The 18,161-nt window shown below is 41.0% G+C and overlaps 1 protein-coding gene across 2 annotated transcripts in view; it reads left to right on the plus strand.

The window, feature by feature from the left end:
• Window positions 1-18,161, plus strand: part of LOC105471560 (peptidase domain containing associated with muscle regeneration 1) — a 99,265-nt gene that overhangs the window by 79,061 nt on the left and 2,043 nt on the right. Inside the window, exons 7-11 of one of the 2 annotated variants that reach the window (XM_011724098.3) lie at window positions 45-95; window positions 9,956-10,168; window positions 11,962-12,028; window positions 15,546-15,778; window positions 17,077-17,369. In XM_011724098.3, coding sequence (XP_011722400.2) covers window positions 45-95; window positions 9,956-10,168; window positions 11,962-12,028; window positions 15,546-15,778; window positions 17,077-17,369 — 857 coding nt within the window. The remainder of the gene's footprint in view (window positions 1-44; window positions 96-9,955; window positions 10,169-11,961; window positions 12,029-15,545; window positions 15,779-17,076; window positions 17,370-18,161) is intronic. The other variant, XM_011724099.3, reaches the window with a different exon arrangement.

Consider the following 18,161-nt stretch of genomic DNA (forward strand, 5'->3'; position numbering starts at 1 on the left):
CCATAGACTGGGTGACTTAAACAACAAACATTTATTTCTCACAGTTCTGGAGGCTGGGAAGTCCAAGATCAAGGCGTCAGAAGATTCGTTGTCTGGTGAGGGCTTGCTTCAGATCCTGACTTCTTGCTGTATCCTCATGTGGCAGAAGGAGGGTGGGAGAGCTCTCTGGGTTCTTTTTTATAAAGACACTAATCTCATTCATGAGGTCTCCACCCTTACGACCTAATCTACCCCCAAATGCCCCACATCCTAATACCATGATATTGGGGATTCAGATTTCAATATATGAATACTGGGGGGACACACACATTCAGTACATTGTACCTTCTATTGGATCCTAACTCAGAAGCATCACTTGGCTCTATCCTTATGACATTCTGTAAGCAATAACTTAAAACCAAATAATGGTTCTCATAGTTCTCCATTCTAAGATCTTGTCAAGTTAAAGTTGTACCGTTGATTTAATATAGCTTTTCTGGGTTTGTGAGGAAAGAAATACTACATGAAAAGTACACATCCCATGTGCTTTGATTTCAGAAATGCCAGATTATAAAAGAATACACATCTAAGCATTATGGAAATATAGCTATATGCCTTGGGCACAGGTGTTTGTATGTCCTGATTCAGTTTCTCTTTAAGTCTTCTTTTAAAGTTTGCTTAGTGAAAGAAACAAAGGATCTAAATTGTTCTAAATCTCTCTTACTTTCAAGGGCTCAAAAACTCTCTAAAGTTTCTGCTAGTTAAACCCACATTAAATATAGTAGAGCTATGAGCCGTTAGAACCCTGCATTTGGAAAGTAATGGGGTGGGAGCCTAGTGGACCATGAAAGCACTTCCTTCCAAGGGCAGAAAAACCCAACTATCAGGCTTACCTGTCAAAGCCAACAATAGAAAGGATTTCTTATCCTCTGCTGAGGCACACGTGGCTAGAGTATAGTTCATTTTCTCTTAGTATTCCAAGACTGGTCTTAAATATCACTCAATCTTTCTTGGCCATGAGCTCTATCTAGCTATGGTCAAAATCGATGGGAAGCTCCACTTAAATTACACAAATTATAGCCCTTTAATAGGCTAATTGGCTACATATTCCCATGCCTGCTAGAACTAGGCAGCCCTTGGGGGCTGTGAAGAATAGGGCTCCCTTCTAAGCAAAGATACTTTTCAACTCCAGTTGATTATTGCTGTATGGGAATACAGACCCAGGGTTTCAGATCTGAATTATGTTAGAAATGAATAATATAGATTTTTAAATGAAATCTCCCGATTTTTATGTCTGCAACGAATTCCATTTTATAAAACTTTCAGGCATAACATATTATGCTTTTGAGACAATTTCAGTCTGTGGGCCCCAATGGGTGCTTATTAAGCTCAATTTTCAGAATGAATGAGTCTGTGCTATTAGAAGCTGCCACCATCAGTGAAGCAACATGGACTGCTTTATCTGCCTTTTCCTCCCACATCATGGAGGCATTTCTGAAAATATAAGCACTGGAGTTTTCTGAGTTCACGTGAAGCTCAAGAAACCCATTACCCTTTTTATACCATCACAGTATTTTTAAATAGTTTACTCAGTGGAGTCCCTTTTTTATACTTTTACACTTTTATAAAATGGGAGTTTTGGATTCATTTGCCAGAAAAAATGCTAATATTACATAGTCCAAAGGCATACAGAGTGTCATTGAGATCAACTTCGACATAGTCTATGGATGGTCTTAGAGTGGACAAACCAGTGATTTGGCTAATTGTTGCAGCCTTGCCAAGTTGCACATAGGAAAGTTATTTATTTTTAATTCTCAAATATTTTAGAGGTGTTATCTGAATGGAGAATTTTTTTTTTGCCTGGAGGCAAGCAACTGAGTTGCTTGGAAGGCAGTTGTAACAGTTACAGGGAAGAAAGCATATCAAATGCATAATTGTGGGGGCCAAGATGGCCGATTAGAAGCAGCTCTGGTCTGCGGCTCCCACTGAGAAAAATGAAAACACCAAATGAATCCTGCACTTTCAGCTGAGGTATCCAGGTCCTCTTATTGAGACTGACTAGGTGGTTGTCATGACCCGTGGAGAGCAAGGAAAAGCAGGGTGGAGTCATGGCCCAGCCGGGAGCTGCATGGAGTAAAGCAAACTCCCACCCCAGCCAAAGGGGGCAGTGAGTGATGTGCTACCCTGCCAGGGAAACCACAATTTTGCCATGGATCTGTGCAACCCATGATCAGGAGATCCCCTTGTGAGCCTGTGCCAACAGGGCCTTTGGTCTCAAGCACAGAGCTGTGCAGTCTCTCGGAGGCTGCTTGGGTTGCAGCCAGTGGCAGCAAGCTGGAGACTGCCTAAGATGACCAAGTTCCCAGGGGGAGGGGAGGCAGCTATCACTGCAGTTTCAGTTGGCCATTTTTCCGCACTGGTCCAGAAAGTTTGGATGGTTTGGATGGAGAAGAATTCCTCACAGTGCAGTACAGTGACTGTGGCAGATTTTGGCCAGACTCCTTCTTTAGGTGGAACCTGGATCCATCCCTCCTCACTGGGTGGCACTTCCCTGCAGGAATTCCAGCAACTCCAGCCAGGGATTTATGGACAGAATCCCAATCTTCCTGGGACAGAGCCCCTGTGGGGAGGCAGTCATGATCTCCTGTTCAACAGACTTAGTCTTTCCTGCTTGCTGGCTCTGAGGTGGCTGGTAGTCCAGACAAGTGGAATTCCCCCCAGTGCAGTGCACCTGCTCTGCTAAGGGGCAGCCAGATTGCTTCATTAAGCAGGTCCCTGATCCCGTGCCTCCTTACTGGGTAGAACCTCCCAACAGGGGTTACCAGACACCTCATACAGGAGAGTTCCAGCCAGCATCATGTTGGTGCTCCTGTGCAATGGAGCTCCTGGAGGAAGGAGCAGGCAGCCATCTTTGCTTTGCTGTAGCCTCCACTGGTGATCTCTCCAGGTGTGGGAGGGACCCAGGTGAATAGAGTCTGGAGTGGACCTCCAGCAAACTGCAGCAGCCCTGCAGAAGAGGGGACTGGCTGTTAAAAGAAAAACAGAAAGCAACAACAACATTGACAAAAAAGACCCCATAAAAATCTCATCCAAAGGTCCCAGCCTCAAAGATTGAAGGTAGATAAACCCATGAAGATGAAAAAAAAATCAACATTAAAAGTGCTGAAAATTCAAAAAGCCAGAGTGTCTCTTCTCTTCCAAATGATTGCAACAACTCTCCAGCAAGGGCACAGAACTGGACTGAGGCTGAGATGGATGAATTGACAGAAGTAGGCTTCAAAAGGTGGGTAATAATGAACTTTGCTGAGCTAAAGGAGTATGTTCTAACCTAATGCAAAGAAGGTAAGAATTGTGATAAAACACTACAGGAGCTGTTAACCAGAATAATCAGTTTAGAGAGGAACATAAATGACCTGATGGAGCTGAAAAACACAACACAAAAACTTCACAATGCAACCAGAAGTATCAATAGCTGAATAGACAAAATGGAGGAGGGAATCTCAGAACATGAAAACTATCCTGCTGAAATAGGACATGCAGACAAGATTAGATTAAAAAAAATAAAATGAAAAGGAATGAACCAAACCTCTGAGAACTATGGGATTATATAAAAGGACCAAACCTGCAACTGACTGGGGTACCTGAAAGAGATAGGGAGAATGGAACCATGCTAGAAAACATACTTCAGGATGTCATCTAGGAGAACTTCCCCAACCTAGAAAGACAGGCTAACATTCAAATTCAGGAAATCCAGAGAACCCCAGCAAGATATTCCAGGAGAAGGTCAACTTCAAGACACATAATCATCAGACTTTCCAAGGTTGAAATGAAGGAAAAAATGTTAAGGGCAGCCAGAGAGAAAGGCAAGGTCACCTACAAAGGGAATGCCATCAGACTAACATTGGATATCTCAGGAGAAACCTACAAGCCAGAAGAGATTGGGGGCCAATATTTAACATTCTTAAAGAAAAGAATTTCCAACCCAGAATTTCATATCCGGCCAAACTAAGCTTCATAAGTGAAAAAGAAATAAAATATCTTTCAGACAAGCAAATGCTGAGGGGATTTGGTACCACAAGACCTGCCTTGCAAGAGTTCCTGAAGGAATCACTGAATAGTGAAAGGAAAAACTGTTACCAGCCACTACAAAAACACACTGAAGTACATAGACCAATGACACTATGAAAGAACTACATAAACAAGTCTGCAAAATAACCAGTGAGCATCATGATGACAGGATCAAATTTACACATAACGATATTAACCTTAAGTGTAAATAGGCTAAATGCCCCAATTAAAAGACACAGAATGGCAAGCTGGATAAAGAGTGAAGACCCATTGGTGTGCTGTGTTCAAGAGCCCCATCTCACATGCAAAGACACACATAGGCTCACAATAAAGGGATGGAGAAAAATTTACCAAGCAAATAGAAAGCAGAAAAAAGCAGGGGCTGCAATCCTAGTTTCTGACAAAACAGACTTTAAACCAACAATATCAAAAAAGATAAAGCAGGGCATTATATAATTGTAAAGGATTCAATTAAACAAGAAGAGCTAACTATCCTAAATATATATGCACCCAATACAGGAGCACCCAGATTCATAAAACAAGTTCTTAGAGACCTAAAAGGAGACTTAGACTCCCATACAAAAACAGTGGGAGACTTTAACCCCCCATTGTCAATATTAGATTGTCAAGACAGAAAATTAACAAAGATATTCAGGAGTTGAACTCAGCTCTGGACCAAGTGGACCTGATAGATATCTGCAGAACTCTTCCCCTAAAAACAAAAGAATAAATATTCTTCTTGGCGCCACATAGCACTTACTCTGAAATTGATCACATAATTGAAAGTAAAACACTTCTCAGCCAATACAAAGAACTGAAATCATAACAGTCTCTCAGACTGCAGCACAATTAAATTAGAACTCAAGATTAAGAAACTCACTCAACCATACAATTATACGGAAACTGAACAACCTGCTCCTGAAAGACTCCTGGGTAAATAATGAAATTAAGGCAGAAATCAAGAAGTTCTTTGAAACCAATGAGAGCAAAGAGACAACATACCAGAATCACTGGGATGCAGCTAAAGCAATGTTACAAGGAAAATTTATAGCACTAAATGCCCACATCAAAAAACTACAAGGATCTCAAATTGATATCCTAGCATCACAACTAAAAGAACTAGAGAACTAAGAAAAACAAACTCCAAAGCTAGCAGAAGACAAGAAATAACCAAGATCAGAGCAGAGCTGAAGGAGATCGAGATACAAAAACACCTTCCAAAAATCAACAAATCCAGGAGCTGGTTTTTTGAAAAAAATCAATAAAGTAGATAGCTAGCTAGATTAATAAAGAAGAAAGGAGAGACTAATTAAAGAATAAAATAGACACAATATAAAATAATAAAGGGGATATCACCACTAACCCCACAGAAAGGCAAACAATTATCAGAGAATGCTATAAACACCTCTATGCAAATAAACCAGAAAATCTATGATAAATGGATAAATTCCTGGACACATACACCCTCCCAGGACTGAACCAGGAAGAATTTGAATCCCTGAATAGACCAATAACTAGTTCTGAAATTGAGGCAGTAATTAATAGCCTATCAACCAAAAGAAGCCCAGGACCAGACGGATTTACAGTTGAATTTCACCAGAGGTAGAGAGAGGATCTGGTCCCATTTCTTCTGAAACTATTCAAAACAATGGAAAAGGAGGGACTTCTCCCTAACTTATTTTATGAGGCCAGCATCATCCTGAAAACAAAACCTATCAGAGATGCAACAAAAAGAAAAACAAAACTTCAGGCCAATATCCCTGATAAACATCAATGCAAAAATCCTCTATAAAATACTGGCAAACCAAATCCAGCAGCACATCAAAAAGCTTATCCACCATGATCAAGTTGGCTTTATCCCCAGGATGCAAGGCTGGTTCAACATGTGCAAATCAATAAACATAATTCATCACATAAACGGAACTAAAGATGAAAAACACATGATTATCTAAATAGACACAGAAAATGCCCTTGATAAAATTCAACATCCCTTCATGTTAAAAACTCTCAATAAACTAGGCATTGAAGGAACATACCTCAAAATAAGAGCCATTTATGACAAACCCAAAGCCAATATCATACTGAATGGGCAAAAGCTGGAAGCATTCCCATTGAAAACTGGCACAAGACAAGGATGCCCTCTCTCATCACTCCTATTCAATGTAGTACTGGAAGTTCGGGCCAGGGCCATCAGGCAAGAGAAAGAAATAAAGTGTATTCAAACAGGAAAAGAGGAAGTCAAATTTTCTTTGTTTGTGGATGGCATGATCCTATATCTAGAAAACCCCATCGTCTCAGCCGAAAAGCTTCTTAAGCTGATAAGCAACTTCAGCAAAGTCTCAGGACACAAAATCAATGTACAAAAATCATAAGCATTCCTGTACACCAACAACAGACAGGCAGAGAGTCAAATCATGAATGAACTCCCATTGACAATTGCCACGAAGAGAATAAAATATCTAGGAATTCAGCTAACAAGGGAAGTGAAGGATCTTTTCAAGGAGAACTAGAAACCACTGCTCAAGGAAATCAGATAGGACATAAACAAATGGGAAAACATTCCATGCTCATGGATAGGAAAAATCAATATTGTGAAAATGGCCATACTGCCCAAAGTAATTTATAGATTCAATGCTATTCCCATCAAACTACCATTGACACCATTGACATTCTTCACGGAATTAGAAAAAAATATTTTAAAATTCATAAGGAAACAAAAAACAGCCCATATAGTCAAGATAATCCTAAGCAAAAAGAATGAAACTGGAGGCATCACACTAACCTACTTCAAACCACACAAGGCTACAGTAACCAAAACAGCATGGTACTGGTGTAAAAGCAGACACGTAGACCAATGGAATAGAACAGAGACCTCAGAACTAAGACCATACATCTACAACCATCTGATCTTCAACAAACCTGACAAAAACAAGCAATGAGGAAATGATTCCCTGTTTAATAAATGGTACTGGGAGAACTGGCTAGGCATATGCAGAAAATTGAACCTGGACCCCTTCCTTACACTTTATACAAAAATTAACTCAAGATGGAATAATGACTGAAATGTAAAATCCAAAGCTATAAAAACCCTAGAAGAAAATCTAGGCAATACCATACAACACAGGCACAGACAAAGATTTCATGACAAAAACGTCAAAAGCAATTGAAACAAAACCAAAAATTGACAAATTGAATCTAATTAAACTACAGAGCTTCTGCACAGCAAAATAAACTATCATCAGAGTGAACACACAACCTACAGAATGGGAGGAAATTTTTGCAACCTATCCAACTGACAAAGATCTAATATCCAGAGTCTACAAGGAAATTAAACACTTTACAAGAAAAAAGAAACAATCCCATTTAAAAGGGGGCCAAGGACATGAACAGACACTTCTCAAAGGTACTGGTTTTGTACCAGTACCATGCTGTTTTGGTTACTGTAACCTTATAGTATAATTTGAAGTCAGTTAGCATGATGCCTCTAGTTTTGTTCTTTTTGCTTAGGATTATCTTGGCTATATGGGTTCTTTTGTGGTTCCTTATGAATTTAAAGACATGTATGCAGCCAACAAACATTTGAAAAAAGCTCAACATTACTGATCATTAGAGAAATGTAAATAAAAACCACAACGAGATACCATCTCACAGCAGTCAGAATGGCAAGTATTTAAAAGTCAAGAAACAACAGATGCTGCCAAGGCTGTGGAGAAATAGGAACACTTTTACACTGCTCATGGAATGCAAATTAGTTTAAGGTGATTGAACTAATTTGGTGATTCCTCAAAGACCTAGAACCAGAAATACCATTTGACCCAGCAATCCCATTACTGGGTATGTACCCAAAGGAATATAAATCATTCTATTATAAAGATACATGCACGTGTATGTTCATTGCATCACTACTCACAACAGCAAAGACATGGAATCAACCCAAATGCCCATCAATGATAGACTGGATAAAGAAAATGTGGTACATGATACACCATGGAATACTATGCAGCCATAAAAAGGAACAAGATCATATCCATTGCAGGGACTTGGATGAAGCTAGAAGCCATTATCCTCAGCAAATTAATGCAGGAACAGAAAACCAAACACTGAATGTTCTTACTCGTAAGTGGGAGCTGAATGATAAGAACACATAGACACATGGAGGGGAATAACACACACTGGTGTCTGTTGGGGGGTTAGGGGAGGAGGGGAGGGAGACCATCAGGATAAATAGCTAATACATGGGGGGCTTAATACCTAGGTGATGGATTGATAGGTGCAGCAAACCACCATGGCGCACGTTTACCTAGGTAAGACACCTGAACATCCTGCACATGTATCTGAAACTGAAAATAAAAATAAAAAGAAGGAAAGAAACAAAAGCATAATTGCATTGCACAGAGACTGTTTTACAGGGATGAGCCTGTCTGTGTCTTAGAATAAATGATTTTAAGGAAACCAGAGAGTCTATTAGAAGAGGAGACAGAAAAGGTGGCAAGGGTTGAAAACTACTGGATATCATGATCAATGCCTGTGTGACAGGATCAATTGTACCCCAAAGCTCAGCATAATGCAATATGCTCAGGTAATAATTCTGCACATGTACCCCCTGAATCTAAAATAAAAGTTGAAATTATTTATTAAAAAAAGAAACTAAGATCAGTTGTGGTGGCTTACACCACAACTAGCACTTTGGGAGGCCAAGCACTTTGGGAGGCCAAGGTGGGAGGACAGCTTGAGCTTAGGAGTTCAAGACCAACCTGGGCAACATGGTGAAACCCCATCTCTACTAAAAATACAAAAATCAGCTGGTGTGTGCCTATGGTCCCAGCTACTCAGGAGCCTGAGGTGGCAGGATCACTGGAGCTCAGGGGATGGATGTTGCAGTGAGCCGAGATTGTACCACTGCACTCCAGCCTGGGTGACAGAGTGAGACCATGTCTCAAAAAAAAAAAAAAAAAAAAAAAAAAGAAAAGAAAAGAAAGAAAGAAAGGAAAAGAAAGAAAGAAAGGAAAAGAAAGAAAAGGGAAAAGAAAGTAGGGAGGCTGGTAGAGTGGTACCCAAATCAAGTAGTCAAAGTTAGAATTCTCTGGGAGCTCAGTTTCCTTAAGGCAAGTCATGTTCAGTACAGTGTCATAATCTATTTGAGAGAAATATGTTGCCTATTTGATAGAATATTTCCAGAATGTATCTAAAAATCCTGTTTAGTGCTCAGAATAGCTGCTGATGCCATTTCTACTTTAAATAGCCATTCAACAGGAGTCAAAGAATAGAAATACCTCTGTAATGAGTATCAATACTTACATGGAAAGTTGTATTTGGAGATCAAGGTAAATTTATTATATCTCTACAATTATATTGTCCTCTAGTATTTTTAACTATAACTTTCAACACACTTATTTTCCTAGAGATTAAATATGAAATCTAAATTAACTTCACGTATCTACTCTTATTTCTAAGCAGCTCTACTTTCTGGGTACAATACAAATAGGAAATGGAATAGTTTTTAATTGCCCAAGCTTTAAAGAATGAAGGAGATAATACAACAACACTGAAAATCAATAATCCTTGTATACCAATAATGAAATTTAGGCGAGATATTTATTTTACTCAGGGCTGCCTAGCTCCTACAGTTTGAGAAAGAAATGGACAAGATGATATAAGAGCCAGATTTGGCATCAAATTTATTTCTATATAGAATTAGATACTTTTCAATTTAAGAATAAATTATGAAAACAAGGGAAATACATGTCTAATATATGAATTTTCTATTATGCGATTTCTTTTAGTAATACTTTTGAGCACCAAGTCCTATATCATTGTATTTTCAGTTCAATGAAACATGAAAGATTCTATTCTAAAATGGAATAACTCAGACTTTTAACAATTCTCCTTTTCTTTTACTTTCTTTTAGTCCTTGAAGAAAGAAACTGCTCAGACCCTGGGGGCCCAGTCAATGGGTACAAGAAGATAACAGGGGGCCCTGGGCTTATCAATGGACACCATGCTAAAATTGGCACCGTTGTGTCCTTCTTTTGTAACAACTCCTATGTTCTTAGTGGCAATGAGAAAAGAACTTGCCAGCAGAATGGAGAGTGGTCAGGGAAACAGCCCATCTGCATAAAAGGTAACTTACAATTGTTTCTGAAGTCTACAGACATTGATGAAGTTGCTAGACCTTTTGGTAGCTCCTCTGCATGTTTTTAAGCCCCTGGAAAAATGCCTTTCTCTCTTAAGTCCCTTCTGAAACCATATGTAACTCTGAGGTTGGAAACCATCCTAAAAACATTTGCTTCTTTTTTTTTTTTTTCCCTCAAGAGGACCTGCTTTCCCTAATCACAACACCTCGAGAGGTGATCAAGAAGAGGAATGTAGTTATCAGAGCAATTTAGGAAAGATGACAGGGCTGAGTTTAATATACGCAAATCCAAGTATAGAATTGAGGCAATGTATAAGCATTTACATAGCTCCACTTATCTACTTTCTATGCAATATTAAGTTGATGCGAGAAATAAAAGAACAAAATAGATGCATCATCCCTACCAGCCTATGGAGGGGGAGGATTGAAGATGTTAAGATGTTTAAAAACAAAGACAGAGAGTAAACCCTTGTACATTCAAGGGATAGTTATAGGAAGAGATGAGTGGTGTAAGTTCAGCAAAAGGAGAGATCAATGTTCCTGAAATAGGGACAATTGCATGAATCCAGTAGGACTGGAGCCAGTCTGGAAAGCTGGGGAGGATTTGTACATGTGAAGAGGAGTTGGGATGGTATTCCAGATGGAAGACAGCGGAAAAGAAAAGAGGTGTAGGCAGAAGTGAAGTCATCATGGTAAACTCAAAGTGAGGCAATCTGGGAATCAAGGGGTAAACTTAAATATGTAGGTTGGACAGAAAAGTGGAATACTGAATAGAGACGTTTGAACCTTCTCTATTGGCAGTGGGGATGTATAGTTTCTCACTGAGTTGATTCACTAGTTGCTTCAGGTTAACAGCCTCTCTATTTGGGGGCAGGCCACAATGATCTGGCTGTTTACTGGGAAGAAAACATGTCCTTGTCCTAGATTATCCAGATAATTGTCTTAATCCTCCACTTTGCCTTCTGGGTGTTTGTCAACAACCTGAATCATGGGAAAAGGAATGAAAGGGAATGGTTTGTGAAAGGAATAAATCACTTTAGACTTTAGCCAGAAGCGACCTTCATCCCCACCAGCACAAATTCTGATTTTTATTTCATTAAGTATGGGAACGGTGTCACATATGTCCTTGGAGATTTTTGTCCACTCTTCTCTTACAAATTAATACAACCAAAGTTCTCTAAGTTGCTAATTAGATGAATGTTGGCTGCCTGATTGGGAAAGTGAGATGGGAAGGATTCCTTTTCACTCATGAAGAAAGAGAGACTTCAACAAAATTAAACTGGGCTTTGAATTGCCCTCAAGTGATTGTTAGGGGCCTTAACGGCAGAGAAAGAACACGAAGGAATCAGTTTTCCAAGACTTATCTATGGTTGACACTGCTGTCTAGTGTCAAAAGAGAACCTTCTAATTCCCCATGTGGGCTATGTTTTAGAACCTTCACTTTGAATTTTATTCCACTTTGATCAAGTTTGCGAATTACATTCACATGAACAGATGATCCTACTCTATGATGCCATTGTCCCAAATCACTCAGGTGGGGCAGCCTTTCAGAGGCATCTGGTCTTCTTAGATTCTTCAGAGGGTGCTGTCAATCAAGATTAAAGGCAGCAAGCTCTTTTGTAAAGTGAGATGTTCAAGCTTGGCTGACATGTCTTGCCTCTGAGAGCCTGGGGAATGGGCACCTGATGTCCAGAAGTGGGAGTCAGGTATGAATCTGAACTGAATGATGTGAACAGTGAATATGGAAAAGGATCGTGCAGCATTGTCTTTTTTATTTCTAGCCTGCCGAGAACCAAAGATTTCAGACCTGGTGAGAAGGAGAGTTCTTCCAATGCAGGTTCAGTCAAGGTGAGGTCGAAACACCTGCACTCTGCCCTAAAGGCTAATGAGTATTTCCCCTTCCTTTCCCCTTCCCCACTTGTGTTTGGCCAAAGATGGTTTGAGGTTTCTTAGGGACATTTAGTGCTAACTGGTCATGAAAGAATAGGGCTTGTTAGATGGAGGCTTATTAGCCAGCTGCCTTTAGCCAAGAGGTAGCAACTTTTGGAAGATGTACAAATTTCACTGGATCGTGGGAAAGTAGATGACTGGTGGAAAGCAAGACTTTCAGATGATCTTTGAGAAAATGGACTTGAATCTTTGAGTCTTCCTGAAATTACTATGTACTTGTTATGGCAGCTTCTAGGAAGACGACATTTCTGTTAAGCACAGCCAGCTATAATTTAGGAAGTTATGCTTGGAGGTAACCAGTGAGATGAGGCAGGCTGGGGGAGCCCAGGAACTGGAGACAAATGACCAACCACACAGAAGGATGTGAGCCCTCTGGTATGCTCAGCCTTTCTCCTGGGAAGACAAAGGTGGGGTCCACCTGGTGGGGAGGGAGTAGCCCCTTTCTACTCATCTCTTCTACATTCTCCTTCTCACTCTCCCCACTCAGCTACACGGGCCTCCTTGATTTTCCTCTATCACTTCAAGCACAGTCCTGCTTTGGAAACTTTACACTGTGGCTCCTTCTGTCTGGAACCTGCTTCCACAAGATTTCAGTGAGGCTTAATGCCTCTCTTCCTTCAGTTCTCTGCTCAGTTTTTGCCTAACAGAGAGAGATCTTCCCTAAATATCCTTTTAAAGATAGCAATCCTATCTTCACCCTGACTGTCTAGTGGACCCCTTTAGCCAGAATACTCTAGCCTTTACTCTGTTTCTGTTTTTATCTTAGCATCTCTCTCCACCTGTTGTCTCATATTTTTTAAGGGTTTATTTGTCCAATTTCTGTCTCCCTCACCCTCCCCAAAATGTGAAAGTTACATGTACAGGAACATTATCTGTTTTGTTTATGCTGAAAGTTCTAGTGCCTACAACAGTATCTGCCACATAGTAGGCATTCAGTAAGTATTTATTGAATGAATGAATTGGATTGACAAACAAAGGATCAAGACCTGAGTCTGCCTCTGTCTTTAGTGCTGAGTATTCTTCAGCAAGTTCCTAAACCTGCTGAGCCTTAGTTTTTTCTTTTGAAAAGTAGGGATAATCATAACAATCTGCCTCTGGGGATTGTTTTAAGGATTATATGCAACACTAATAGCTAACATTTATTGCATGTTTGCTCTATGTCAGTTGCTCTTCTGAGCATTTTCATGCATTAGTTCATTTAATCCTCACTATAACCTCTGAGGTCCGTATTTTTGTTATCACCATTTTATTACAGATTTTATTATTTATATTACAGAGGGGTAAACTGAAGCTCAGAGAAGTTAAGTAACTTGTCCAATGTCACATTGCTAGAAGTGGCAAAGCCAGGATGTAAATTCAGTATCTGGCTTCATGGTCTGCTCCCTTATGCACTATACTTTGAGTCTTATGTAAAGGCTGTAGCAAAGCACCTTGCACACATAATTCATCGGAAAGTGATTTCTCACCTATTGTTAGAAATAGTAACAGCGAATTCCGGTGACTGAAATTGACCACAGCCAAGTTCCCTGGAATATTCATAAGTCAGAATATCCATCAGTCTCTCACCCCTCCTCAGGCTGTCTCCTTCCATTTTTGTCTTTTTCCTTTCAGGGGCAAGGCATTTCCTTGGAAACGGTGGCAGTGAAATTCAAATTCTGCCCTCTTTCCTGATCTGTGTGATTTTCCTGGGCTGGACTCTCCACTAAATGGGATCAACCTGTTCTTCCCAAAGACACATGCTGTAGACAGGCCCCTGCACTATTCAAAAAGACTACTGAGCTTCCTATTTTTAAAGCAATATTAATGGGAGGTTAGGTGGCAAGGTGCCAGGTTTCTCAAGTAAATGAAAAAGCAAGGCTGAAATTTGGTTTTAAGTATCTGTTGGGAAGACAGGCTGCTGAAGTGGAGGGTATCCCTATCTCCAGCAGCTACCTCCTCATCCAGAAGCCCCCAACAACAGTGTATACCTTCCATGGCCAAGGGAGGAGCTTGTTTGCAAGTTCAGGAGCTCCCTGAGCTACAGACCTCGTTATAAACACGAGCTAAAGATTTGTTGAATGAAATCAAGAGGATTGGAATATTTGCTCTGAGCCAAGCACTGTATATGAAATAGATTTCTTATGACGATATATTGGTGTGGTGGGGACACCAGGGTGGAAATTGTGACTGCTAAGCACTGCCTTGGGTACAGGTTTCTTTACTGCGTGCCTCTGCGTACTTCCACTTGTCTCTCTGCGCTTCCTTTGCCCATTCATTAAACAGGGATGCAAACATAGATTCCTAAAGGAATTTCAGCTTTTCAGGTGACAGTCATTAGGTGCCAATATAAAATGAACACAACCCGCAGAATGTGTGCACATCTTCCCCAAGAATCCCTGAGTTGTCTCTGATGGCTCCAACTTCAAGGCTCATTTAATATCCCCTTTTCCCATTTATATACAATGCTTCATATTTCTCCCAATCAATATGCCCTGAGAGAAAATTCTACTCTCTGAGGTGTACTAATTATACCTGCTAATTGCTAAATCAAGCTACTGTATCAACACAGTTTAGTTCAAGTCAATTCCTAATATTGCCCCATTATGATAATGTTTGGAGAAAAAAAATGTCTAGATTTCTCTCATTCAAATTAACTCCCTTTTCTGTTTAATGTTGCAATTAATTTCTTTGTGTGTGCATGTATAATGTACCTTTGGATAGCAGCTATTATGCCAGATAGTATTCTCTTTGGTTAAAATCTTAAGCAGTTGGAATCATGCCAGTAATAGACATGGAGACATAAAATGAAGATTGAAGTGTACAAGAGAATTTGCTCAGTGGGAGAGTCGAAGTGTGTGTGTGTGTGTGTGTGTGTGTGTGTGTGTGTGTGAGAGAGAGAGAGAGAGAGAGAGAGAGAGAGAGAGAGAAAGAGAGACACAGAAAGAGAGAAACAGAGAGACACAGAATGAGAAAGACATTTTTGGCTGGGCAGGGTAGCTCACACCTGTAATCCCGGCAATTTGGGAGGCCAAAGGGGTGGATTGCTTGAATCTGGGAATTGACCCGGGAATTCAAGATCTGCCTGGATAACATGATGAAAACCCATCTCTACAAAAAATACAAAAATTAGCTGGGCATGGTGTTGCATGTCTGTAATCCCAGCTATTCAGGAGGCTGAGACACAAGAACTGCTTGAACCTGGGAGGTAGAGGTTGCAGTGAGCCAAGATCACATCACTGCACTCCATCTTGGAGTGAGGGACAGAGGGAGACCCTGCCTCAAAAGACAGACAGACAGAGAGAGAGAGAGAGAGAGAGAGAGATTTTTTCTGTTTCTGAAACCAAATACCTACGTGGGACATGGCATGAATGCTAAAGAGGCCACAATGACTTTCTCTTGCCCTGCCCTTTCTCTGGGCCCATGTTTCCTGACCCAGGGAGACACCATTACACCAGCTATACTCAGCGGCCTTCAGCAAGCAGAAACTGCAGAGTGCCCCTACCAAGAAGCCAGCCCTTCCCTTTGGAGATCTGCCCACCGGATACCAACATCTGCACACCCAGCTCCAATATGAGTGCATCTCACCCTTCTACCGCCGCCTGGGCAGCAGCCGGAGGACATGTCTGAGGACTGGGAAGTGGAGTGGGCGGGCACCATCCTGCATCCCTAGTGAGTCAAGGCTCATTCTTGGGCTTGAGCATGCTCCATCTTTTGTGGCTGCTTGAGAAAAACCATTAACCCTGCCTTTTGGGAAAGCATCTCCAGTGCTTTCTCTAGTTTGGTGATATCTGAAATTCCATAGTTAGAACTTTTTTTCCTTTGGCTTAACCTTACTACCCAGGAGAAATTGACTCATTAAATCTGAGGGGCATATGTTCTTGGGTGATTCTGTCATATTTACTTAGAAAAAAGGGTCATTAAGTGGTGACTTCCCCACTTGGGTGACTTCCCAAGTGGGGAACGGGGTTAAAGGTGCCAGAGGGCCTCAAGTTACATAATCTTGGTTACCCTGTTTAAGCCCCAATTTTTACACTCATCACCCAATGATACTAATTGGGTACTTGTTATTAAGCAATAAGGTATTAGGCCAGGCACCGGTGGCTCATGCCTATAATCTCAGGACTTTGGGAGGCCAAGGTGGGCAGGTCATTTGAGGTCAGGAGCTCGAGACCAGCCTGGTCAACATGGTGAAACCCCGTCTCTACTGAAAATACAAAAAAAAAAAAAAAAAAAAAAATTAGTTGGGTGTGGTGGCACATGCCTATAATTCCAGCTACTTGGGAGGCTGAGGCAGGAGAATCATTTGAACCTGGGAGGCAGAGTTTGCAGTGAGCCAAGATCATGCCACTGCACTCCAGCCTGGGTGATAGAGTGAGCCTCTGCTTCAAAAAATAAAAAATGTAATGAGGTACTAATTACATCGTAAGGTTATGATGATGAATACTGAGATAATGTGTGGAAGTGTCTGGATTAGGGGCCTGCATTTACTAAGCTGCCTTCCCCACCCTCTTTGAGAAAGGAGAACAGTATGGTTTAGTTCGTTGTGGTTATGACTATGAGGATAGTCAGGATATTTTGAGTTTGTTTACATGTACCATCTCATTTAATCTCCTCAAGAGCTCTGTGAGACCATTATTATTGTTCTATCCATTTTACAGGCAAGAAGACAGAGGCTCTAAAAGATTAGACAACTTGCCCAAAGTTCTACTGATAGTAAGTGCCTGGGATCAGAACTCAGGTTTCATTTGACTGCAAAGCCTCCAATTTTAACCCTAGATTTATAGCTAGCCATGTCAAGGTGGGTTGATTCATATTTAAGGGAAGAAGAAAACCAGGTTACTTGGCTTAGTGGTCATCACGCCCATAGGGTTCACCTTTCCAGATTTGTGCTGTCTGGTTGAGTGATACATTCTCCTTTGGATGGCAAAGTCTGAGTTTATCTTACTAATCCGGTACTTTCTTCATAGTCTGTGGGAAAATTGAGAACGTCACTGCTCCGAAGACCCAAGGGTTGCGCTGGCCATGGCAGGCGGCCATCTATAGGAGGACCAGCGGGGTGCATGATGGCAGCCTTCACAAGGGAGCATGGTTCCTGGTCTGCAGTGGTGCCCTGGTGAATGAGCGCACTGTGGTGGTGGCTGCCCACTGTGTTACTGACCTGGGGAAGGTCACCATGATCAAGACAGCAGACCTGAAAGTTGTTTTGGGGAAATTCTACCGGGATGATGACCGGGATGAGAAGACCATCCAGAGCCTACGGGTAAGAGAGGGCTAGTACTTGGAAGCTGGGGCTCTGGCTCAAAAAATTCCAAGCATGGGAGAGCAGTGATTATGCCAAGCCCTGTCCCCTTAGCATGTCAGCAGCCAGCCTGGAGCCTGGCATATAGCAGTGTTCAATATTTCGTATTAAGATACTAGATGGGGCCATCTAGAAAGACTGTGGAGTCTTTTTTCCACCTAGATTATTTTATACACAAGATAGAGGCAAAGTCTTCTATCACTGTGGTCATCAAAAGTTAATCACCTAAGAGCAAAATGTACTTCTCCTAGTAGCATATGTTACTTGGTAGCATATGTCATAAATTGTAACAAATTAAAACTTAGTGAAATTATTTGTTTAATGCCTGGCTTTGCCTGAAACGGTTAGCTCTATGAATGTTGCGATTTGTCATTGTACCCTCACAGCGTGGCACAGTGCCTGGCTCAAAGTAGATTATCAATAAATATTTTTTGAATAAAAAAAGGCTAATCACCTATTACATTTGGGCACTGTTCTAGGTAGACAGAGATATTTTAACCTAGATACACTCCTAACAAATTTATAATATATGTCTGTCTTTCCCTTCCTTCCTCCCTCTCTTTTATTCACCTACCCATCTGTCTATCCATCTATCTGTTCATCCATCCATCCATCCATCCCTCCATCTATCTATCCATCCATCCATCTGTCCATCCATCCATCCATCTATCCATCCCTCCATCTATCTATCCATCCATCCATCTGTCCATCCATCCATCCATCTATCCATCCCTCCATCTATCTATCCATCCA

This window comes from Macaca nemestrina, chromosome 12 (genome assembly GCF_043159975.1).
Source record: "Macaca nemestrina isolate mMacNem1 chromosome 12, mMacNem.hap1, whole genome shotgun sequence".
Taxonomy (NCBI): Eukaryota; Metazoa; Chordata; class Mammalia; order Primates; family Cercopithecidae; genus Macaca; species Macaca nemestrina.